At 34.0% G+C, this 26,795-nt stretch overlaps 4 protein-coding genes across 4 annotated transcripts; 1 reads left to right on the top strand and 3 right to left on the bottom strand.

Moving 5' to 3' along the window:
- Positions 915-2,120, bottom strand: LOC104715499 (protein GrpE-like). Its single transcript, XM_019230010.1, has 3 exons — positions 1,611-2,120; positions 1,161-1,371; positions 915-1,064 (listed from the first exon to the last, which is right to left on the bottom strand). Exons 1-2 carry the CDS (start codon positions 2,118-2,120, stop codon positions 1,345-1,347), a joined length of 537 nt encoding a protein of 178 aa, XP_019085555.1. The 3' UTR covers positions 915-1,064; positions 1,161-1,344.
- On the top strand, positions 13,228-19,260 carry LOC104711560 (kinesin-like protein KIN-4B). Its single transcript, XM_010428266.2, has 23 exons — positions 13,228-13,563; positions 13,961-14,107; positions 14,201-14,350; positions 14,488-14,732; positions 14,960-15,147; positions 15,238-15,362; positions 15,508-15,544; positions 15,636-15,727; positions 15,900-16,007; positions 16,083-16,196; positions 16,286-16,376; positions 16,469-16,578; positions 16,669-16,764; positions 16,843-17,073; positions 17,177-17,257; positions 17,356-17,427; positions 17,545-17,638; positions 17,713-17,744; positions 17,823-17,920; positions 18,015-18,104; positions 18,204-18,419; positions 18,503-18,665; positions 18,761-19,260. Exons 1-23 carry the CDS (start codon positions 13,384-13,386, stop codon positions 19,145-19,147), a joined length of 3,147 nt encoding a protein of 1,048 aa, XP_010426568.1. The 5' UTR covers positions 13,228-13,383; the 3' UTR covers positions 19,148-19,260.
- Positions 19,415-21,624, bottom strand: LOC104711559 (protein BRASSINOSTEROID INSENSITIVE 1-like). Its single transcript, XM_010428265.2, has one exon. It carries the CDS (start codon positions 21,409-21,411, stop codon positions 19,483-19,485), a length of 1,929 nt encoding a protein of 642 aa, XP_010426567.1. The 5' UTR covers positions 21,412-21,624; the 3' UTR covers positions 19,415-19,482.
- Positions 22,488-25,236, bottom strand: LOC104711558 (probable inactive receptor kinase At5g67200). Its single transcript, XM_010428264.2, has 2 exons — positions 23,733-25,236; positions 22,488-23,218 (listed from the first exon to the last, which is right to left on the bottom strand). Exons 1-2 carry the CDS (start codon positions 25,201-25,203, stop codon positions 22,647-22,649), a joined length of 2,043 nt encoding a protein of 680 aa, XP_010426566.2. The 5' UTR covers positions 25,204-25,236; the 3' UTR covers positions 22,488-22,646.

Here is a 26,795-nt window from a genome sequence, read left to right as displayed (position 1 = left end):
AGAAGACAAATAAAAAAAAGATATTTATTAATTTAATTTTAGAGAAAAACCTAAAATAGTGCTATTCTAGGGTATTTCTCTTTAGTCTATATATATATATATATATATATATATATATATCTTTTACTTCTTGACTATACCTATTCTCTTTAATTGTATAGCATGTTCTTCTTGCTTTTTTTGATTTTTGATTCCTCAAATACATGTTTAACTTATTCTGATTGGCTACATGCAAAAATTGCAAATACATTTTAATTCCTCCAAAATGAGGAAACACAAATAACACAAAAAAAAAATACAAATTAGGTAGATACATGCAGAAATTGCAAATACATTTTTTTTTTAAAAACGTATCAGCATAACAACATTCCTATTTCGCTTGATAAACAAATGACAACTTGAGAAGTTCTATATAATGATTTAAAATTATATATAACAATGGAAAAACTCGACAAATCAGTACACTAAAAACACAATGTGTTTCTCTGCCGGTGATGACACATCAGTTTTTTGGAGTGTTTTGGGAGTGACATATCATTAAAATTGACATCCAATAAGAACATTTTAATTAATACAACTCATATCTCTCAATCAAGCCCGGCTTAGCATATGTGCTGAGGGTGCAAGAGCATAAGAGCATGTTTATCGGTGGGTTTGAGTAAGGTGAGTTCTTAAATTTTTTATGAATTAATTGTGTACTGTTTGGAATATAAGAACCCATGATATCTTAGATAAAATTTTCTCATTTATTGGTAGGTTCTTATTTTAAGTATCTTATTTTTGAAATATTGTTTTTTAAAATTTAAAAATTTTAAATAGAATAGAAGTGGTATAAATGTGTAAACATACAAAATTAGAAAATATTGCATTTTAATTAATTTCAAACATACAAAACATAATACAAATATTAATACATATTACAATAGAAGTGCAAGTTATGAAGTCAAAAACTATCATTTGAATCTCTTTCACTATTTTCCACCATTGATTCCCTTGGTTCTCTGCATCGACATCTTCATTTTCATTTGCTCGTTTCCCGTTATCAGCTTGATTCTCTTGTCCCTCTAAGCAAAAAAATAGAAACAAATTGGTTCAGCATGTGTTGTTTTTGTGATGCCCTCAGTTAACCCCATGACAAAGAGGTATAAAAAGCAATATACCTGGAAAGCAATATAAAAAGCAATGGCGATAAGCCAGATTGGTTTTTGCAAGGTCATGAGAACATTGTCGTCGACAGTGTTTCCAAAAATATAGTAGCAAACAAATGCAACGGGAAAGTAGCAGATGGCGACGACAATGTAGGCAACTACTACTCCTTTCCACATTGCTATGCTACCATCACCCTCATTCTCTGCTTCTTTCTCCTGTCGACTGCAACAAAAATTAGTACACATTATTGATAGAACATTCAACGTAATTTGTTCCATCCATCTGATCAAGCCATCTTTCAAAGTAACAATTATGTCTAGGTTCTAATCAAGATTTTTCCATAGTTAAAGATCACCTCCATAGTTAAAGACTAACACCACCAGGTCCAGCAAGGCGCAAGCAGAGCAACAAAAATACGTTTTTGGAACCTCAGGACAGAAGAAGATATATTAGTAACTTACCATTGGATCAAACTGCTTCCCGACTGTCTCCACATGGATAACACCAAGTGAGCCCAGAATTTCAACAAACTGTTTGTATATACTCTGATAACTATTAGTGACTCTCTCTTCTCCCTCAGTCTCCACCTTAATTTGGGATTTAGCTCTCTCGAAATTATCCAAAACAGCCAACAGATTCTCAACAACCTCTCCCTGAGCATTTGAAACAAGGTTTAGCCATTCCCTCTCTGTCCTCTTCCTGAAGTTGTCGAAATCTGCACTGATTCTTATGAGCCGATCCCTCTCCACTGATAAATCATTGGATAAAGACGCTACTTTATCCTCAAGCAGAAATTTTGCATCTTCTATAGATTTTAAAGATGCTTCTATCTCAGCGATCTTCCCATCATTGTTGTCTGCTAAAGCTTCTTTATATGAACTCAGCAACGCTGTGATAACAGCCGCTTCTTCTTCATCAGCTCCGACATTTTCACTCTCGACACCAACAGCACCATCCGTCTCCTGCTCCATGATTTCACAAGGAAGACAGAATCAGATGAAAGCAATACAGACATTTTCACATCAATTGCTGATAAAAACTGAGACAGAACAGAATATAATCTTAAAAACAAACACCAACACCTACACAATCAGAATTAACACCAAAAATATTCAGGACATTCTCTATGAACCCTCATACAAGAATCAAAGAGTCAATTCCATTTTGATAGTACACACCATGGTCCTAAAATGCTTGTGAAACTCCTTCATTTTGGGAATAGCCAAAGAATCTAAAACCCACCATTCATCAGACCTGATGTATCCTTAGAAACGTTAACAATCACCATTTACGAATCCTACTCATTACTCTTACTCATGTGAAACGTTACTTAAAGAGGAAAAACAAAATTAACCAAAAGCTTTAAACTTTACGCAAAGAACTAGCAAATTCTGCATTACCATATCAAAAATTCTCAAAATTTCATCATAAGATTCTAATTAAGTACATGAGACTCCCAATTTCGAAACCCTAAAACCTAACCCCTCCAGTAAACAGAAGTTAGCCAAAATTGAAAAACCAGGACTTCAGGTTTGTGATCTAAAATCAAAGAACCCTAATCATAAAACAATATGCGATTTCATAATATTCTACTGACAGACTTACCTTGTGATTCCAGATCCTTCGATTCCAAACCCTTCCTCTGATTCCAGATCCTTCGATTCCAATTCCTTTGTTGTTTCGGGAATTCGATCGCGAGAGAAAGAGAGAGAGGAAAAGAAATCAAATCGAGCTTCGCCAATTTTTTTTTTCTTTTGTATTATTTTATCGTCCAACAGAAAAACAATACGTATGAGTCTCTTACAACAAAATCGGGTTACTATATAACAACCTCCCTTACCTTTTTTTTTAGTTTTGATTTATTTTATTCTTACAAAAGCCTATGAACATCTCTAAGAACTGACCAATAAACAAGGTCTTAGACCTTGTTTATCGGAGGTTGTAAGCGAGTTTTAAGAGGGGTTTTAAGGAAAAATAGGAAAAAAAATAAATCAGAAAGAAAAAAAAGAAAGAAGAGCTCCTCTTATATATAGTATACTCATTTTCATTGTCAACGCGTGGATGGGTAAAGAGTTTTATCGAGAGCAAAAAAAAATTTTCGACCGTGTTCTTTCTCTTCCTCTCTCTCTCGCTCTCTATTGCGAACCTCTCAATCCGGGGAGATTGAATCGGTCGGAATCGTTGGAGATGGAATCGGAGGAGTCTGAAGGAGATTGAACTTGGACGAGATTGAATTTGGAGTCTAATCAATCGGAGGAGATTGAATCGATTGAATCGGAGCAGCTTGAACCTATCTCTAATGGTAAGTTTCTCATTCTGATAGTAAGAATTCGCGACAGATTGAGGCTTTAAACGTTATTTTTCTTTTGTGTTATTTTGAGAAATATATTTGTTCTGTTTTGTAATCGTTGAATTATCAAACTTAGCTTAAGGTTCTCTCTCTCTTGGTTTGAAATGTGGTTCTGAATATGAAAGAAAGGATTTTGATTTTGATTTAGTAATTGATTATTGATATTAGTGAATCCTAATCATTAAACATTTTGATTTTGATTTTGATTTAGTAATTGATGATTGATATTAGTGAATCCTAATCATTAAACATTTTGATTTTGATTTAGCTTGCATCCTAATTGGACATTAGTGAATCCCTTGCCTAAGTAGCTTGCATCTTAATTGAACATGCTCCTCAGTTTCTGAACTGATTATCTTAGTCGATGTAAGTTTCGTATTAGGAACCTGAAATGGAATGCTTAATTCTTGCGTTGAGCTTGTTGTGTGTTTTGCATTTAATTGAATAGTGCATTTGTTTGTTTTGATTGTAGTGTAGATTTCTCACAAAGTTTCTATCATCATTGAGTTCTAACTTATGTTCATCAACAGGTTGCTCGACACCCTGAAGCTGTAACTCTTGTTACCGGAATAGTTGGTTGTGCTGGCTTAAAGGTATATATATATATAGTCTACTTCTTCTTTTGTTATCAAACCCAATTAATTTCTGATTCAGTTAGTTGGTTCTTAATTTCTGTATCTCTCTATGTCGCATTAGAATGTTGGGTTTTAAGTGTTCTTGCATACAAAGAGGGCTTAGATTTAGGTGTCTTATTAATTATTACTTTCTTCTGGTTTTAAGATGCTTCAAAGTTTAGCCCTCTTTAAACTTTTATCTTCTGCAGGAACCCTAGAGGAGTTAGTTGTCTTCTCAGTTGCTAATCGTTCCTTTGTTTTTTGATGATAGATACCATACCACTTCAAACAAGCTTCTTAGAAGGAAAGCTGTTTCAAAGACTTTGTTGACAGAGACTTTTTCCTCTGATGATGATACTGCATTTTCTTCAGCTTGTGCTGTTGTGAGTGTTGGTGAGAAGAGAAAGAGGAACAAATATGGTGCAAGTAGCAATCCTGGAAATCACGGTGTTTTACATAAGAATAGATTAGGGTCAAGTGATAATGGAGATGCAGGCAGGGTCATATGAATGAAATCATATTAACACTGATGTTATTTTTGGTAGACATGGTTAAGGGTTTCTCAGAAGCTTCACACGACAAGGACTGATGTTTGCTTATAGTCCCTCAGCCATCTACCTTGGTGACTTGTGAAGTCACACACACGGTTCTGATCATTTTAGTTTGCCTTCCTATATTGTTGTTTTGAATTTGGTTTTATATCCTTCAAGGAAACAAACTGCTTTTAAGGCGATCCATTATATTGTTGGTTCTGCTAGCACTTTGATCTCTTCTCTTATACTTCTCTACTCTCTCTTCCACAATTAGTTGATCTTTCTCCTATCAATTTGCTTCTGTAGATAGTAACTCTTGAAGATGTATTTGAGTTTTTTATTTTTAATATGTTTTTTGTATGTTTAAAATTAATCATTCTCTCCATTTATAAATTGCACTTCTGTTGTAATATGTATTAATGTTTTTATTATGTTTTGTATGTATGAAAATTAATAAAAATGGAATATTGTCTAATTTTATAAAATCTTAAATGTTTATACATTTATACCACTTCTATTCTATTTAAAATTTTTAAATTTTTTAAAACAATATTTTCAAAAATAAGAGACCCAAGAACCTACCAATAAAAGAAAAAATTTCTAAGAGATAATGAGTTCTTATATTTCAAACAGTACTCAATTAATTCATAAAAAAATTAAGAACTCCCCTTCTAATAACCCACCGATAAATATGCTCTAAGCTCCAACGGTCCAAAAAAAATTTTACATGTTAATTTTTTTTAATTAGCGTATATTTTGGTTTTTTTTATAAAATAGTACTGGGTCTACAGAAATTTTGAGTCGGGCCTACTCTCAACCAATTATAAATATTTCATGTTCAACATCAGTATTTCTGGATTTTAAGAAACTAGCACATAATTTATATTGTGTAACCAATCAAATTATAAGAAATAATACATATCATATCAATATTTTTTAAAAAAATGTTTAATTTATAGCTTAAATTTAAACTAAATTAATAAATCATACACAATATGTTTCTCTCCAAGTAATGACACATCAGCTTTTTGGAGTATTTTGGGAGTGACACATCATTTAAATTGACATCAAATAAGAATATTTCTATCAATACAACTAAATCACTCAACCAAAAATAATTATTTCATGTTCAACATCAACATTTCTGTATTTTAAGAAACTAACACATCATTTAAATTGAGTAACCAATCAAATTATAAGAAATAATACACATCACATCGATATTTTTCAAAAAAAAACAAATGTTTAAATTTATAGCTTAAATTTAAACTAAATTAATAAATCATTTACAATTTTTTAAAATTTAATAATATCAACCAAGTATATTAATCATTTTATGTCATATCAATATTTTCCAAAAACATAGGTTGAAATTTTAGCTTAAATATAAAATAAATTGATAAATCATTTACAACTTTAAAACATAGGTATAACAATACATCAATACAACATGCGTATCATATTAGTAAAATATAAATATAGAAAAATAAAAGATAAATCAAGATCAGCCAAAAACAACACAAATTCAACCTAAATATGTATGTGTATATTGACTTAAATATAATTATTATCAAATAAAACAAAACAATTAGACTTTACAAAAATAACAAAATAGAAATAAATAACTTCTTTGACAACAAAAAACTATAGAAAAATTAGGTGATTAAATTTGTATAAATCACAAAAATAATACACCATAATATCAAGCTACACTAATATATCTAGCTCTCATAACAAGTAAGAAATATAGAATTTGAGATTAATGTTGATAGTGATTTTATATATTAGAACATCAACTAATGACAAATTGAACAATATTTAAGTTCCAAAATTGAAGGTTTTATATTATAGTTTAAAACAGTGAAAACTAATTAATCATCTACAACTTAAAAGTTACTTTAAAAATTAACCTAATCCCTATGCTAAAGTTTTGATGTTTGCAAATATCATTCCATAGTTTGAAACTTCGAAGCGAGAGGATTCTCATTGTATCCATCAACTCATGCACCATACATCCATAAATGACCACAGTCAATAAATTTGCAAATGGTATGTAATTTTACTGCTTGCCCCCACCCTAACAACAAATTTACATTCATTTTGCGTAAAATCACATTTTCTGTGTTTGCACTTGAAGGTAACAAGATATCCCTTTGTAATGAAGATATGGATACTCTCAATGCACACACTAAATTTTTTTTTGATGATCATTACTATGGTGCTTCGATAAAGCTTTGTGTTATAAGTGGAGGTTAGTATTCTATATTTTTTATAATACTTTTTTACGTGCTAAATTTTTTAAGATATATTTTTTATTTAGAGAATAATGTAATATCGATTTAATGCAGATTCTCTTTTGTTCCTTGAAAATTGGGTGAGGAAACAGTTTAGTGGTGTTAAAAAATGACCAAAAGGTATTCATACGATCAACCCACCAAAGCCCATCTGGGATGCTAGTATTTATAAGGCATTGATTAAATTAATGGTATAGAGATATTTAAACTGAAATATTTTATTATATGAAGATAATAAGATATCGGTTAATGAATTTCTGTTACTTATTTTGTAAAAATATATTAATGTAAGAGATTTCACCATAAAATTGTAGGACATGTTTAGAAAATCAAAATTAGGTAATAGTAATGTTTTGGATGTATATACCATCAATTTTGCAATCTTTTGGACATATAATATTTAGCAATTGATAATAATAGTTGAACTGTACAAATTTTGTTTACTTATTTAAATTCATTTTTAAAAATGACATTCATTAATTTGAGGTAAGGGCATCTTTATAGGGGGAACTATTTTGGGTGTTCTTAGAGTAAATATATTATGAAAATAATGTAAGATCAGTAGTTAAGATCTTTTGTTAAAAAGTTAGTTATTGGGAGAACATGTTTAAGATCATAAAATTTAATAATATAGTATTCTTAAACATATTACAATTATAAAAACTTATAAAATAACATTTAAATTGCAAATTTATAAAACTTTTACTAAAATTCAAAATACAATACCAAATTTTTATGAAACAAAAAAACATTAAAGATAAAAACAAATAAGCAAACAAACATATTACTTAATTAAAGCACACAAACATTTTATTTAATTAATACATAGTTTAATGTCCAAATTTATTCCATATATTCTCAATCAAATCCTCTTTTAATTTGTGAAAAATTGTTTGCAAAAAATTGTATTCATTCACAGCTTGCCACGTTAGCTTAGAACTAGACCAATATCAGTTCTACATCAAGAACTGATCTTGGTGTTCTTATGCCACTATTCCTTATATTTATAATTTTAAAGGGTTAAGAACACCCCTCATATTCTCCTTATAAAGATGGCCTAATGACTGGTGATCTTATTGTAAGAAAACTAATATCAATAGTCTCTTTTTACTATCCAAGCTAAAAAGATATATGTTCATAGATTACAAACATATAGTTTATTGAGCTTATACTCAGAAGACTTAAAAATTAAGAATATAAATATAGTCATATAATTTTTGTATAATTAGTTTTCTTTCAATTTGGAGTAAAATACCCTTCTGCATGTAACAAATGGTTTACCGACATAATAAAATAGATATCTATGTTTTAATCTGATTTTAACAATTTATTCATTGCATATTTTAATAAAAGCATATTATTAGTTAGATGACTATATTAAGTGAACATGTTAACAATATATATATATATAGAGAGAGAGAGAGAGAGCAATAAATAGAAATCTATCGTTGTTAAATCATATTGTATTGTTATAATTGTTTATAATTTATATGATAAATTCATAATTATCATGTTAATTATGTATATGATATTCCTTTGCTAACATGGTTATTGGTTACCTATTTAGTTGTGTACGAAAACAAATAACAATAAAAAAAAGTTTTTCAATATTATATACCGAATACACTGTTCATTCGGATTCCAAAAACACTGTTTAAGAACACAATTTATCACCAAAACACAATTAGAAAATAGTAATCTGTGTGAATATTTATTTGATTAACAATAGAAAACATATTATATCATGATAAGTTATGTATATATAATGTTATGTTAGAGGTTATTAGTTATGTTATGTATATATAATATCTCATGCCAGATTGTCGAGAGTTCTTGAGGAAAAAACTGGTAACCGCTTGCTTCAGTGGAAGACATGGGTGAATTTTCCTATAGTTATTTCTTATGTAATTTTTTTTCCATTTAGAGAAACACCTTCGTTTCTATTCACAGGTTTATCATTTTATGGAGAGAGAGAATATTAATGAAAATGAGAAAAATATGTTAGAGGTTATTAGGACATTGTCTTATATATGTGTAAATCTATGTTAAATAGTGCCCATGAGAGGGAACTAATTTTTAAGTTTTCGATGACTCTTTCGAAATATATTTGTCCGGTTGTGTTTCCTCGTGCAAATGGCTCAACTATATGGGACTTTGAAAGAAAAAGATACATCGATTTTCTTGCAGCTTCTTCCGCAGTTATTCAGGTAAAATCATAGTTCCAAAAGCACCTTGCTTCACTTAAAAGATACAAAATGTGGAAAGTTTCATAGTTCTTCAATTCATTGTTTTTTTTTGTTTCAGTGTGAGACTTTATGTTTTTTTTTTTAATACCATTGCAGGGATATTGCCGTCCTAAGATCATGAAGGCATTGCAAGAACAAGTGGAGAAACTCACTCAGTGTTTGCAGAGTGTCTCACAAATAGATTTAGTTATGATATGGTGCTTCCTATGAACATTGATACTGAAGATGTAAAAAATTGCTCTGCATTATCACCTAATAGAAAGTGACTTTCTTAAAGAAGGAAACTGTTGCAAGGTTGGTAGTTTACCTTGTCTCTGTTATATACTTCTATGGTTTTCTTATTTGGATTGTGGTGATATTATGGTATGAAACTAACAAGAGATCGATGGGAAATATATTCCTTCTTACGCAGGCGTTTCAAGTTCACCACAGAGGGACCAGAAAGAGGTTGCACAGACAACCAAAGAAGAAAACGTGAGAGAGACAATTCACGGACTAGAAAAAGAAGAAAAAAAACGATTAAGGACAATCGAACGATTCGCTTGTTCCAGGAATCTTCCAAATCACATGACGTAGCCGAACGCAACACATGCAAAAAGCACTTACACATACATACATACATGCATGCATGCATGATGCATCTAACCATATACATACATGCATCTATTCATTCTTCTTATTTTCATGCATGTATACATACATACATACCATATGACATACATACATCTCTCTCTCCTCTCTCTCCCTCTCCATCCCATTTTTTTTAATTATAAATTTTTATTGGTCTCATACTTACTAACAACCTAGCAACATTTAACATCAGCGGATAACATAATCAATACCACATAATTCAACAAATAATTTCATTAACAAATAATCCAACTCCAACAAAGTCAAGAAGCAATCACCAGCATCCTACGATATTCTAATGACTCAACTCTAGCAATCTAACAATAGTTAGACCACAATCAATCAAGCCTCTAGAACATCCTTCTCTGTACTGCCCTGATTCCACGATCACATTTTGCATTTCCCTGCGTCACAACACAAAAGAGAGGCATAAGTATTAGCAGAAATGCTTAGTGAGGCAATCCTCACATATACTGGGCTATACACACAAGTAATAAGAACTCCAAACACAAACAACAATCACAATAAAACATAATCAACCAAACCACAAAGCATCGTCGGTTGAGCACTGCAACGACCGACAAACGCCTTGTGCCGACCGATGCACGTTTTGGACATTCCCTAAATCACAGAGAAACGCAAAAAAACTCAAAGATCTCATGCTCATATAAGCCATGGTCATACACTCACCTTTATCAAAAAGATTTTGACTCTAGAACCAGAAAAATCAACACCACAGCAAGCCCAACACGTCCTCAAACCCATATCTCCACTCCCACAAACAGATCTCTCGAGAAACAACACCAAATCTCACAAAACTCTATGGCAAACCTTTCTCTCCTTCTTTAACTCTCAAGAACGGCCAAAAACCCTTATGGACATCGACTCTCGACCTTAAATACTCGGCTCTGAAGTTTCCCAACACAACTGGACTAACTAGAGTACATCAACAATATATTGTAATGTCCGCGAACCGGAATCCCGGTCTAGAGGTGCATCGGTCGATGCAAAGTTCGGTTTGTGCGGAACGTTTAAATGAAACGCTCGTTTTTGTTGTTACGAAGAGATGATTGATGTAATGATGTGTAATTTACATCTAGTCTTCTATGAAAAACTATGTAAGTTAAAATCGTATCAATGTTATGTTAATTTTAAAAAAATTGCAAGTTTTTGTATCAACTAGGAGATATCCCGTGCTGTACAGCACGTATCAATATATTTTTAAAAAATAATAATATAATAATAATAAACTTATCGTTATATTTTTTAAAAAAAAATTATTTCGTTTGAGGTAGTATTTATTTTTAATATTGTAATTGTTCGGTAAATCTATATATATTTTTTGAATACTAATTGTTTTAGAATATTATAGTTTTTAATTTGTTTGATGTATAATATAATTTTATATTGCTTGTTTGTATTATTTGCATCATTATTTTGTGAAATATTTTGAAGTAGTAATTATAATATTGTAATTATGAGTAAATAAAATTTATAAATTTATCAGCCACATAAATTTAGTTTTACCAATCCACAAATGTGAAAAATTAAAATACACATTTTTCTCATAGATTGAGTAATATATCTTTGATTTTAAAAATTCAAATCACAACATATGCAGAAATTTTACATATTTATTAATGATAAGTATTATATGATAATTCAAAACAATTTGTAAATAAAATAAAAGAAAGATGATAGGAGAACTATAATTTAAAATCTTAATTAAATCTTCCAATCTAGTTATTGAAAATAATCGAATTATCTACTTGGATATAAAATTTTTTAGTTTTAAAAATTCTGATTGGTTATATATTTTTAAAAATAAATAATAATTTTCGTCCATAATTATAATTAGAAAAAACAATTTTTTTAAAAAATTAATAATTATTTAAAAAAAATTATTAGAAAATTCTGATATATTGTTTATATTTGGTCAAAGTATTTATTATATTTATTAAATTAAGTAATTAATCTTTATTAAATATTTTTATTGGCATTTAGATGTAATTTTTTACACTTTTTAAAGTTAGTTTCATATTTGTACTTCTCAATTAATATAGTAGGATGTTATGTTTATTTTTAAATTTACAAATAAGAAGAGCCCGAGGTTGAAGAGACAAAAACAGGTAAAAGAATACCACAAAGAAAAACAACACAAATACTATAAAATTAGGTACTGCTACATACATGCAAAACTGCAAATATTATATATATATATATATATATATATATATATTAAACGTATCAGAATGAAAACATTCTTATTTCGCTCAATCGCTCGATAAACAAATGGACAACTTGAGAAGTTATCAGACGAAAACCAACATTAGAAGCTATATAGACGTCTGGTGGCTGGTGCAAATTGCTTTAGCATCAAATGATGTAATACATAACAATTAAAATTATATAGAATTACGGAAAAAACTCTACAAATTTAAGAAGAACAACAACAACCACCCATGACCCATGACATCAAAAAAAAAAAAATTCCTTCAATATCAAGGAACTAACATTTATTTAAACAAAAATAGAACTTCTATTTTTTTAAAAAAATGGAACGTTTTTAGTGAATTCACCTTTAACAAGGAAGTTAAAGGCCACTTTAGTGGACGGGGACAAATAAAAAAAAGTGAAAAGATAGCCATGTGTTTCAAAGCGATCATGATTAATATAATTATGGTTTCAAGCAGAAATGGGTAGAGTTAGCTTTATTACTCAACAACTTAAAAAGCCACTGCAAAAATACGTATATTATTTCGTCTAAAAAGACCAAAAAAAAAAATGGATAAAGTGATGCAAACCAAGTAATGAGACTTGCAGAAAGACATGTGAGGTAGGGCCTGATAAAGGCCCAAATGGAGCGTACTGCGGTCCCTACATTTTTTGTACTTAATTAAGTTTTTTTTTTAATATATTTGTGTATTCTACTGTTGGGATTTTCCCGCGCAGAAGAAGAAGGACCAGAAAACGAATGTCTCTTGACTCCTTCCTAATTTATTAGTTTTTGTCTTTTAACCAAAGAGACGCGATGCAACAAAAATTAAAAAACTACCAAAAAGCTTTGGAACCATCGACTTTGACATACACCCAGTTGTCTCGATTACACGCACCACACCAACACCATAATTAAAATTTATTTAATTTAACTCGTCTAAATTTAGTTTTTGCAACAACATTATTATATGAATAAAAGTGTGGTAGACAGATCTGAATAAATAAAATCTGATTTTTTTTTTTTTGTTTTCAATACACACGGACCAGTGGATTATAAAAATAGAACAAGTCAAATAATAGAAGAAGAAGAAGAAGCTGACGTGGAGGGCAATAAAGGTAATATTAGATTTCTGTAAAGGGTAGAAAAGGAAATATAAAGATACCTCGTATACCCACAAACCAGAAAGAGAGAGCAGTGTGAGAAAAAAAGAGAGAGTAAAAGCTTCTTCTTCACTTTTTCTTCTCCGTTTCTTCTTCCCGAGGAAACGACGACTGACTTCGTCTCGTTGTTTCAATTGAAGAAGACGAAATCGAGACTCGATTTCAACGAAGAAGAGTGGAGCTTTCTCGATGGAATCACATTCGTCCTCGTTATCGTCGTCCTCTTCTCCTTCTTCTTCTTCTCCTCCACCGTCGTCATCGTCGGAGAGTTGCTGTGTAAAAGTGGCGGTTAACGTTCGTCCTTTGATCGGAGACGAGATAAATCAAGGTTGTAGGGAATGTGTTTCCGTTTCTCCGATTACGCCTCAGGTGAGTTTTTTTTTTTTTGGTTTTGGAGTCAGTTTCGTCTCTGCTCCTCCGTCGTTTTAAGTTTATTTTTATTTTTGCCGATGGTGTTTAAATGCGACCGTCGTTGTTCACCACTATTCATGGATCCGGGATCAAATCTCTGTTCTCTAACTCTGACACATTCATTTAATTTTGTGTTTTTCTTATAAAACAGTGTCAAATTTTTATTTTATTTTTACTATATAAAATAGATAAGGGTATATAATGCTACTACTGTATTGTTGTGATTGATAAGTCAATGAGCATTGTTTAATAATGTATTAAAATACCATATTTTTTTTAATGGGATTTTGATTGAACCCAAAGATTATAGCTTTATTGATTTCTTGTTTGAAATGAGTGTTTCTTGATGGTGCAGGTGCAAATGGGAACACATTCTTTCACATTTGATCATGTATATGGAAGTAATGGTTCTCCATCTTCATTGATGTTTGATGAATGTGTTGCTCCTCTTGTTGATGGTTTGTTTCATGGTTACAACGCTACTGTTCTGGCTTATGGTCAGGTACATATTTGTTTCTCAAATTTTTGGATTAAGAATTGGTATTAGCTGCTTTTTGTTATTTTTTTTTCCATTTGAGTTACACACCTTATGCAGACAGGATCTGGAAAAACATACACTATGGGGACTGCTTTTAGAAATGGTACAAGCAATGGGTTGATTCCTCAAGTTATGAGTACTTTGTTCAACAAAATTGATTCAGTGAAGCATCAAATGGGGTTTCAGTTACATGTCTCTTTTATCGAGGTATCATCCGTTTGGTTGGTCATCATAGACATCCTTCAAACTCTTATTCTCTTCACGTTCTAACTCATAAGACATGAACAAGTGTAGAACTCATTCTGCCTTTGCATGGATATTAACTGAATGATCTTCATATGTAGATTTTGAAAGAAGAAGTTCTGGATTTGCTGGACAGTGTGCCATTAAACAGGCTGGCCAATGGAACCCCTGGAAAGGTTGTTCTTAGTAAATCACCTGTGCAAATTCGTGAATCACCTAATGGGGTCATAACACTATCCGGTGCAACCGAAGTTCCTATAACTACTAGAGAAGAAATGGCTTCCTGTCTAGAGCAAGGATCTCTAACCAGGGCAACTGGGAGCACAAATATGAATAATGAATCGAGGTGAGAATATTTATATCACGCTCCATAAGAAGCAATACGTTGCTTAACTTACAGTTACAGTTAATGATGCTTAGCCGGTAGTAAAATGTGGGTTATATTGAACATTACCATAAGTGAACATTTGTGGGAAAGTTAGAAATGGTATAAAGAGGCATCTTAATTAGTTCTTCTTCCAGTAATTTTTGCGTTTCTATATCCATGATAGAGTAAAACTTCTTCTTATACAGTCGGTCACATGCCATCTTCACGATCACCTTAGAACAGATGCGCAAAATCTCTTCGACTTCAGTGGTTAAAGACACAGTAGATGAAGATATGGGTGAGGAATATTTTTGTGCCAAGCTTCACCTGGTAGATCTTGCAGGATCTGAAAGAGCTAAACGAACAGGTTCAGGCGGTGTTCGATTAAAAGAAGGTTGGAAAAACTGACATCCCATCTTACATCCTTTTGAGAACGTTGACTTACATTTTATATAACGCAATTCTTCTCTGTTCTCTGAGACAGGAATTCACATCAATAGGGGGCTTCTTGCACTCGGTAATGTTATCAGTGCTCTTGGCGATGAGAAAAAACGAAAAGAAGGTGCTCATGTTCCTTACCGTGATAGTAAACTTACTCGGTTATTGCAGGTTCATTTCTATCTTTGCACTTCTAGATCCTAATATGTGTAGCTACTTATTATCACTATAGGTAAAATTTGTAATTGTATTATCTTTATTGGCATGTAACTTTAAGTGTAAAATTTCCATTAAAGATGTCCTTACATTACTGCAGGATTCTCTTGGTGGAAATAGTAAAACAGTCATGATAGGTAAACTTCTACGTTGTATGAGTTAATTTCCTGAAAATCTCATATCAGTTCACAAATTCAACTTTCCTCTGTGTTTGTGTTACTCTTGTAGCTTGCATTAGTCCTGCTGACATCAATGCTGAGGAAACTCTTAACACTCTCAAATATGCAAATCGTGCTAGGAATATCCAGAACAAACCTGTTGTAAGTACTGAGGAACTATCTTAGATGAGCTTTCAATTTTTTTCTGCCGACAAAGCTCCACTATCAGCTAACAACACACTTTGAAGTACATGAGGCCAAAAAAAAATTAAAAGAGGACTAAGATTGTTCACTTGGGAGCTCTAACAGGAGAGGCTTCTTTATTTTGGTGCAGGCGAATAAAGACTTAATATGTTCTGAGATGCAAAAGATGCGTCAACAGCTACAGTATCTACAAGCTGCAGTTTGTGCTCGTGAGGAAACCCCAACAGAAGAAATGCAGGTATATCTTCTGCTGATATCCCTCAGAAGGTTTATAAACTTCTCATCAATAATAGTATATAGTTCCATTTTCAAGGTTATGCGAGAGAAAATCATGAAGCTAGAGTCTGCCAATGAAGAGCTTTCTCGAGAACTTCACATCTATCGCAGAAAGAGAGCTACTCTTGATTATTGCAATCTTGATGCACAGGTAATTTCTGTATACAATAGGCAATCACAATAGATTTTATTTGGCACATTTCTTTACTGCTTTTTACAAGAGTTGTTCTTTTACCTCAGGAAAATGGTGTAATTTTTCCAAAAGATGATGGCCTTAAAAGGGGTTTTGAAAGCATGGATTCAGATTATGAAATGAGTGAAGCAACATCAGGTTTTGGACACTGGCTTCTCTAAAAACTTGTATCATGAAACGCATCTGCATTCTCCTACCCTTACTTAGCTTAAAATCTTATCTCATTCAAGGTGGAATTTCTGAAGATCTTGGTGCAGCAGAAGAGTGGGAACATACACTTAGGCAGAATAGCATGGGCAAGGAATTAAATGAACTAAGTAAACGTCTGGAGGAGAAAGAGGTTTAGTCATTACTCATATGAAGTTTCCTGTACCTATTAATTAGGATTGGATTATTTTGAGAATCTTATGATATATTTTTATATTTGCAGTCTGAGATGAAAACATGTGGGCTTGGAACTGAAACTATCAGACAACACTTCGAGAAGAAAATGATGGAACTTGAGAAAGAGAAAAGAACTGTACAGGTGAGACAAAACATTCTAAATTCTCTTGTTAATATTTTATGTAAATTTTAAAACCCGAGTCATGAGTAACTTTTACAGGTTGAGAGAGATCTATTGTTGGCTGAAGTTGAGGAACTTGCTGCTAGTTCCGATAGACAAGCACAAGTTGCAAGAGATAACCATGCACAAAAACTAAAAGCACTCGAGACACAGATTTCAAATCTTAAGAAGAAACAAGAAAATCAAGTTGAGGTCTTGAAACAAAAGCAAAAAAGTGAAGACGCAGCGAAGCGTTTGAAAGCTGAAATACAATACATCAAGGCTCAGAAGGTTGCGCCTTGTTCAGCTGTGTTATCGGATTCCTTTTCTATATTACTAGTTCACATAATCTAGCTGTACATTTTGACTTTTATTCTGTTTTTTTGTTATCCAGGTTCAACTACAACAAAAGATGAAACAAGAAGCTGAACAATTCCGGCAATGGAAAGCTTCTCAAGAGAAAGAGTTGTTGCAGGTACTTTATCTATATCCACTTCATCACCTCTTTATTGTCCGTCGAATCTTTAAAGTTGAACTGATCTCATGTTGCACGTTTTAATTGTTTTTGCATAGCTTAAGAAAGAAGGAAGAAAAACTGAGCATGAAAGACTTAAACTTGAAGCTCTCAATCGACGTCAGAAAATGGTAAGAATCTTATGAAATATTTTTCTCTTTCCTGCTTGAGAGAATCACTTACTAGAATTATCCAATCCTAGTAAAGATAAAGAATCTCAAGAGAATATGTATCTTGATGTCTTGCAGGTTCTTCAGAGAAAAACAGAGGAAGCAGCAATGGTTACCAAAAGACTTAAAGAGCTGCTAGAAGCCCGCAAGTCTTCACCACGTAATATATCAGGTAACTTATGCCAAAACATAATCTTTTCTTGTTTTGTTCTTGTTTCGATCGTAATCTTTTTCCTTTCCTTCCAGTGACTACCAATGGTCAACCACCAACTAGACAGGTATCAAGAACTCCTAATTTAGATATGGATTTGTCATCTTGCACAAGTATCAACTGTTTCTTTTCTTACCCTTTGCAGATGAACGAAAAAAATCTTCGGAAATGGATTGATAACGAGCTAGAGGTTGTGACAAAAGTACATCAAGTTCGTTTTCAATATGAAAAGCAAATTCAAGTGTGCGTCTTCAAAAACTCTGTTTCAGTCATGTTGTTAACTGCAAACTTTCTCCCAGAGTTTTTCTAATCAATAATCTACTCTTGTTGCATATAGCCGAGCTGCATTGGCTGAAGAATTAACCTCGTTGAAACAAGAGATGGAGTTTCCTTCAAGTCCCCATCAAGAGATAAATGGACAGTTCAGGTACAACTATGAACATGCCTCAGTAGCGTAAACTACGAAGTTGCTTGGCAGTGAATTGATTCACTCTATGACCTGTTTATCTTTTTCTTGATGCGTCAGATTTTTATCACCAAACACAAGATTGGAGAGAATAGCTTCTCTTGAGAATATGTTGGATGTTTCTTCAAATGCTCTCACAGCCATGGCCTCTCAGCTCTCAGAAGCAGAGGAAAGAGAGCATAGCCTACATGCTAAGACTCGGTGGAACCACGTTCAGTCCATGACTGATGCCAAGTATTTGCTTCAATATGTGTTTGATTCTGCTGCTGAGGCAAGGTAAATAACTCTTAAACCCGAACAGGACCTAAACTATGCTTCTTTCCCACACATGGGAGGTTGATTTTGTCCTACTTAAACAGGTGCAAAATCTGGGAGAAAGACAGAGACATCAAAGAGAAGAAAGAACAACTCAATGACCTCCTTTGCTTATTACAGCTATCCGAAGTCCAGAACAGAGAAATCATTAAAGAGAAAAAGACAAGGGAACAAACAGTTTCCATTGCGCTGGCTTCATCATACTCGGTTTTTAAACTTAATTCTTATTTCCAAACTAAATTCAAAAACTCTTTATAAGGAATTTCTCCTTTTAAAAGTATGCAAAATTTTACTTCTTGCAGGGAAGTTCAAGAAGCTCATCAAAGCACTATGGAGATAATAATGCTAGTGACCCATCATCTCCATCTTGTTATCATCGAGCAACAAAGCATCTCAAATACGCTGGGCCAGGTATAGTCAATGTCTCAGTGAGAGAATCAGAAGCTTTATTAGAAGAGACGAGGAAGATGAAAGCAATGAAGAAAATGGGACAGAGTGGGAAGCTATGGAAGTGGAAGAGAAGTCACCATCAATGGCTGCTTCAGTTTAAATGGAAATGGCAGAAACCATGGAAACTCTCAGAGTGGATAAAGCATAACGATGAGACCTCTATGCTCTTCATGTCTAAGACTCATGATGACGATGATGATCACTCGTGGAACCGACACTCAATGTTTAAAGGTGCTTAAACATGACCCTTTAGTTTTTTTCTGTCAACAGATTTAGATTTGGTCCATGTGGGTTGTTATACCGAAGCTTAAGAACATTGTTATACTTTCAATACAAAAATTCGTTGATATTATGATTGACTAGTACAGAGATTAACGATTTGCAATCAATGGCTGGAGTAGAGTGCAAGGATATGAATGTAACTGTGTTTGATAGTTTTCTGAAAATGTTAATAGAAACTCTAGAGTGTTAATTCCTCGATCCCAACCATATCTTCATTATTTCTATATCTTGATTAGTTGTCTCCACCGTTCAATCTTGATCTCATCGATATTCCAGTACCACCAAGTTAATCCTAACGGTTTCTGCTCTTTCTAAGGCCAAAATTTTTGAAGAACCACTCCGGCTTGTATGAAGCAATGACTTGTGCTATTGCCAATCCAAACAACACCCCAAGAGCATATCCTATAGCCACTGCTTTCCAGCTCAACACCTCTCCTTCTTCTTCTTCTTCTTCTTCTTCTTCTTCTTCTTCTTGCGCGTATCCGTTTGCGTTCACGAGATCACACCGTGGAAGTGGATAACCGCAAAGACCAGAATTGTTCAAGAACTTCTCCCGCGGAAAAGTCTCGAATTGACCAACCTCAGGAATCTGACCAGAAAGATTATTGTTGGACAAATCGATTTCCATAAGCATAGTAAGCGCTGACATCGCCAGAGGGATGGTCCCGTCGAGCTTATTGCTTGAAAGATCAAGAATGTTTAAACCTCTCAGATCACCTACCTCGTCAGGAATCGAACCAGATATAAAGTTATGACCCAAATTGAGGACAAACAGGTAACGCATCGAACCAAACTCCTTTGGTATGTAACCAGACAACATGTTATAAGACATGTCCAAAAACATCATCGAACCGTCGTTATCAAACATGGGCGAAGTATGACCTCCATAGACTCTGGTGAAATTACAAGGGCTCCTCTTTGAAACCCGGTTAAGTTGCTCTGGTCTAATTACTTGGAACTCAAGCAACTTACCAGCTCCGTGACACTGTTTCGTCACCCCAACGTTTTTGATGTAAACGTACCTCTTACCCGCCATAAGATTCGCAACGATTCTCCCGGATTGTTTGAACATTTCAGCCGGGATCGTACCGTCGAAGGAATTGGTGTTGAGATCGAGCCAGACTAAGCTTTTGCAGTCACCGAGCTCAGCAGGAATGTTCCCGTGTAACGTATTGATGCTTAGATTGAGGATGGCGAGATTCTCTAACCGGCCGATCCAGCTTGGAATCTGACCGGTTAAGCGGTTATTCGACAGAGAAACCCAGATCAGTTTGGTACAGTAACTTAAACCGGAAGGGATTTCACCGGTTAAGTAGTTGAAATCGAGAATCAGAGTCTCTAAAGTCTTGACATACATGAGCTCCTGAGGGATCTCACCTTCTAACATATTCATCCATAGCTTCAGATCTCGAAGCTTTAACAAAGAGCCTAAGCTCGACGGGATTGTCCCGGAGAGGTAATTGAAGCTTAGGTGAAGCGAAACGAGGTCAGTACAGTTGCTTAAACTTGGTGGAATCTTCCCGGTGAAGCCATTGTTCTGTAGGTGAAGCTCTTGGAGAGTGTTTTTAGGGTTCTGGCAGAGATTTGAGAGTATCGTACCGGAGAAATTGGTGGAGCTTAGATCTAACGTTAGCAACGAAGCTGATAGATTCGTCAGAGATTCCGGTAATTCGCCGGAAAACTCGTTGAAAGACAGATCGAGTACCTTGAGACCTCTCATCTTCAGTAACGTATCAATCGGTAACGTGCCGGAGAAGTTGTTACTAGACAGCACGAGTGATTTCAGGAGAGAACAAGAACCAAGGCTAGTTACAGGACCCGAAAGAGAGTTTCTTGATAGATCCAAGGTGGTTAAAGAAGCAGAGCACTTGAAGGCAGAAATGGAGCCATTGATGTTTGAGTTTGAGAGAAACAGAGACTCTAATCCGGCGAGAGTCATTAGAAATGCAGCCACAGCACTGAATTCTACGTTGAGAGGCTTAGAACTGAGATCAATGGAAGTAACCTTGTCGTCTCTGCAAGTAACGCCATCGAAGGTACACGGGTTTTTGTTGGAAGACCAGTCTGGGAGAAGAGTCTTGTCATAAACAGCGTTTTTGAAGTTTATAAGCTGATGGACTTCTCTGTACAGAGACTGTGATGGTGAAGCTTGAAATGAAAGAGAGAAGGAGACGAAGTAAAGAGTTGTTACAGAGAGAAAGAAGCTTGAAAAAGTCTTCATTCTCTAAGAGTTTGTTTTAGAGAGAAAGGTGTGGAAGTAGAGAAGATGAAAGGGGGAATCTAGGGTTTTTTTGGTTCGACCATTAGAAGAGGAAGTGGAAGCTCTAGAGAGAGAGATTTAGAAAAGCTTAAAGAGAGTAGTAGAGAAGACAGTCAATAGACAGAAAAAGGAAGATAAAAGAAGGTATTTTATCAAATGGTGAAGAGAAGATTGGTCAAAGCTTCTCGGTGCACTCACACCTGCCATGTTACCTCTTCTTCTGATTATTATAAAGATATTGATTACAACATGTTTTCAAACAAACAAAAAATAATGCAAGATGATACAGGTAATAAATAATCGCATAAGTTTAGTTTGAAAAGTGAGGTCTTTGTCCATGAGAGGTGTTTTTTACATTTAATTAACGTGAGATTAGGCCGGATGGAAATCAAGTCTTCCTATTTACCCTTTTGAAACTCATTAGACTTTTATTGAATTATTTGTATATATTTTACCCAACCACCTATATATCTCTTCTCATATCACAATATACAAGTCTAATTTGCTATATGGTTGTTGGTGCAGTTTTTATTTTTTCCTATAAGCATATATTTTTTAGCTAATCTTACAGTTTTGGTGTCACATATTATTACATCGTATATAAACTTCAACTACAGAAAGAAGAAAAAGAAAAAAAAAGTAAAGTAGAGTGGGTTCCGGATGATCACTTGATGGTGGTGGAACTAGTGAAAATTATTGGATCAAAAGTTAAGTTCAAATGATTATCATAAATCCGAGGCTTTTGAGATTCTGTCCTCATATACTTACTTATTTTAAGACTGAGTTTGATATACACTTCCACTATGATTGGTAGGCAAAATAAACTATGATTGATCTTTGAAATGATTTGCAACCAAGTGTATTTTATTTTCTATTGATCCCCTTTAGTACATTAAAGTGTAGCAGCGTTTAATCTATTTTTAAATAGCTGAATAAATCTAGATTCCCTAACCAAATGATATCTGACCTGTAGAGAAGTCCATTAGCTTTGGCGCCGAATATAAAACAAATCTCAACTTGGTTTACCATGTTCGTGGTTTACGTTAGCTCCACCGCCCAAAATTTGAGTTCTTTCCAAGTTTCTTAAACAAACATAACCTTTCTAAATTTAAGAATATTCCCTCCCCATCTTAAGAAAATTTACACTTTTACTATTCTCCCAAGTTTGGAACCTTTGAAAAACACACATACATGTATCAGAGGAATTTATCGTTATCTTCACTCATCACAACGCTCTCCTTAATCTCTTGAATCATTTTGATCACTTTTTTCATCGTCGGCCTTTGCTCCGGCGATGTCACTCGACAAAGACAAGCCGTTTGAGTCATCATCTCAAGCCCATTCTCTTCTTTTGACCTTTCCTCTTCTTGCCTCATTGCTCTAACCCAATCCAACATATCTTCTGGCTCCATAAACGGTTGCCTTGAAGCGGTTTTACCAGTCAAGAGCTCAATGAGAAAGACCCCGAACGAGTATACATCGCATTTGGACGTGGGACGACGACTATCTGTTGATTTCCTTATCTCTGGTGCTTTGTATGAAGAGAGATCCGGGTCATTAGGAAGGACTGATGAGTCTGTTAAGACACTTAGACAATAATCTGTGAGACAAGCTTCGAAGTCATGACCAAGGAGGATATTTGTGGACTTGAGGTTTCCATGAAATTGTGCAGGTGATTGGTGGATGTAATGTAATGCTTGAGCTACATCTTCTGCTATCTTCAAACATGATGTCCAATGTAATGGCTTTGCCTTGGATGTTCTTGAACCTGGAATTTTAAGGGATAAAACAGTAATTTAGTTATATACACTTCCAATGGTATATGAGACCAAGAAGCTATTTCGAACTCAAGTCCTAGCTAAGACAAACACACCAAATTCCTGACAAGTGACAAATGACTGGAGTTTCACGTGAAAATAGCACAGATATCTAACAGATTCCTCTGTCTTATATATCTACAGTTGTTCAACTTGGGAAAAGACAAAACATATTTTAATTATAAACTCGGCCATTGTCTCTATGTGGTTTAAGTCTAACTAGAGTTCCTTCAAATGATAAAGCTGCACCAAAACCCATCAACGAGACATATCTACACACACAAAAAGTCTCTAGCTGATTTATACTAATAGAGATTAAGTGTCTCTACACCTCAGTTTGATTAAAACCAACAGAGTAATTGTTCAATTAGACCTAAAAAGCAACAACTCAGAGGTGACTTAGTGTATTCAATTAAAACCCTACCAAAAAAAAAAAAAGATAGAGAAGATTAAGATTATTATTACCGTGAATGAGATTGAAGAGACTACCATTAGGTTGGTAATCGTAGATGACAAGTCTCTCTCCATTAGACTGGAAATAAGCTTTAACCGGCACAAGATTCGGATGCCTTAGTCCACCAACTATCTCCATCTGATTCTCAAACGCTAAATCACTAGTAATCGCTGTTTTAGACGGAGCAAATCTCTTAACCGTAACGATCAGTTGATTAACCATCACAGCCTTATACGTAGTCCCTACTGAACCTCTACCTAGTAGCTCCGCCGAAGCTCTCATCAGCTGGTCAAGTGTGTACATAGCTTCTCCTCCTCCTTCATCCTCACCGCAGAAAATCAAATCTCCGCGTCTAAGGATTCGCTTTTGCGGCGAGGACTCTTGGATTTGGATTTTGATTTCTTTGTTTTCCTCTTCACGTTTCTGAGATTTGAGAGGTTCTGTAACTGTTGACGGTTGCGTAGTCATCACGTCATCGTCTTCGTCTCTCCGGTTCTTGATAACTAACGAGAACATGACGAGGCAGAGACCTAGAACTATCAAAGAAGCGAGAACAATGGTGAAACCGAGAACTAACCAACCATTTTTAACCTTTTTAACCACCGGTGGAGGATTAGTCATCGTTGCTTCACCGTTCTGTTCAGTTTGACTAACCGGTGCTTGAGACGAAGAAGAAGAAGATGATGACGACGATGTGGCGTTCGGTTTAGTTGAACCAAAGAACGGAGAAGAAGAACGTGAACCGCAGGATTTGTTAATGATCTCACCGCAGAGACCAGGGTTTGACGAGAAAGAAGACTCGTTGAATCGTAACAGAGTCGGTGTGACCGGAACTAAACCAGTGAGATTGTTACCGGAAACGTTAAACGACGTCAAAGAAGAATGATTTAACGGCGGGAGAGTACCGTTGAATCGATTATATTCGAGATGTAAAGAACTGAGTCGACTCAGAGCATTGATCTCCGACGGAATCTCACCGGAGAAGTTGTTATACGACAGATCGAGTTCGACTAACCGACGAAGAGAGAGTATCGAACCAGAGAGCGTACCGGAGAACTCGTTCTTGCTTAGGGTTAAGGATTTGAGATTGGTTAAAGGAGATAGATCAGGGATTGAACCAGAGATTGAGTTATTCTCAAGGTTAAGAACGCGAAGCTGGTCAAGACGAGTAAGAGTCTCCGGAGAGAAACGTCCTCTGAGACCAACGCCGTCGAGAAGAAGACGAACGACGCGATCTTGAGAGCACTCTACGCCGCGCCATTGACAGTAATCGTAAGGCTCGGTGAGAGAGTAAAGAAGCTTGTTGTCGAGATCTGCGGTGGATTTGAAAGAGAGAAGGGCCACGGCGTCGGTTGGTAAGAAGGAGTCGAAGTAGTTCGTCGCCGGGGAAGGGTATGCGGCGGAGATACGGAGGAGGATGAAGAGAAGAGAGTAGAAGAAGAGTGTCATCTTGTGTGTGTTTTGTTTTACGGAGCAGAGCATCTGTGTCAGTTATTATTCTAAAAAGAATATGTATTCTTGTGGCACGCGTGTGTATGTAATGTATGTGTTAATGTATATATGTACGCGTCGGACTATTTTTTTTTTTTTTCTTTCAATAATTTTACTGTGTTTAAAAGCAAAAAAAAACTAAGTGAAAACAATTTGTTCTCTTGTAAGTTATATAATAGATACCATCTATATATAATAGCAAACCCACTTTTTTGTATCAACTTTTAATCCAACGGATGAGATTGATTCCAGTTTTAATCCAACGGTTTAAAATTATTAATCGTGTCTTTTCGTCGCACCTCCCATCTTTCAAAAATCACACCTCTTAGTCTTTGCATCTCTTTGTTGTACCTCCTGGTTTCAAAAATCACATCCATACATTTTTACACCTTTTAAATCACACATCTTAGTCTTTGCACCTCTTTGTTGTACCTCCTAGTTTCAAAAATCACATCCATTCATTTTTACACCTTTTAAATCACACCTCTTAGTCTTTGCATCTCTTTGTTGTACCTTCTGGTTTCAAAAATCACATCCATTAATTTTTACACCTTTTAAATCACACCTCCTTAGTCTTTGCATCTCTTTGTTGTACCTCCTGGTTTCAAAAATCACATCCATTAATTTTTACACCTTTTAATTTCACACCTCTATGTGTTACACCTCTTTGTTGTACCTCCCTGTTTCACATCTATTAATTTTTACACCTTTACATTTCACACCTCTATGTCTTACACCTCTTTGTTTATTATATATAAACTTTTCTTGACTACATAAACAAGTTTTGAAAAATTGTTTTCTGAGCATTAAAGAATTGTATTATTGAAGTGTTTTTTAACTTTCAAGCATCAATCTCTAATTCAAGGTAATTTCATTTTTTCTGCGAATGACCTGTAGTGTTTCTCTGTTAGATTATTATTACTGTTAGTCGACACTATTAAGTTCATACATTAATCTTAGTTTTGTTAACTTTAGTCTCTTCAAAATTTTTAGCCTTTCCGGTTTTCATGTTTTTGCATGGCTAATGTTATTAAGTACGTGTGCCATATTTTTTGCATGGCTAATGTTTTTGATTCTCAATGTGCAAGTTTTTTGACTTTCTGGAAAAACCTATTTATTTTTTCTAACAAACATGGTATAAATGTTATTTTTTTTTGTAGGATGTCCATTAGATGTTCATGATCCAGGTTAGTTTATATTTTTTTGTAAATACAGTTTTTAAAAAATTTAGTTGAATTATAATTTCTTATACTTTCTGGGTTTCAAACATTTTGATAATATATAGAAATATTACAAATGAACATGGAAATAGAGAGTGCCGAAGAAAAAGCCAGACATACTTATGACAACACAAAATCAAATTCTAGAAAGCGTAAACAAGACCAAATGACAAGTCAAGTTAGAAAGAAAAGATCTACTAAAGGTAACTTATTTAGTCTTTGATGACTTTCTAATTTGTATATACAACTTTTAAAAAACGTAATGTATAACAGTCACTTTTAGAGTGATCTGGAATCTGCCAAAAAAAAAAAGAAAAAACAAGAAATATATAAAATTAGTGTTTAACTCAAAGAAGAGAACAT

The sequence above is a fragment of the Camelina sativa genome, chromosome 9, assembly GCF_000633955.1.
Source record: "Camelina sativa cultivar DH55 chromosome 9, Cs, whole genome shotgun sequence".
Lineage (NCBI taxonomy): Eukaryota > Viridiplantae > Streptophyta > Magnoliopsida > Brassicales > Brassicaceae > Camelina > Camelina sativa.
This window is presented reverse-complemented; position numbering and strand designations above follow the sequence as displayed.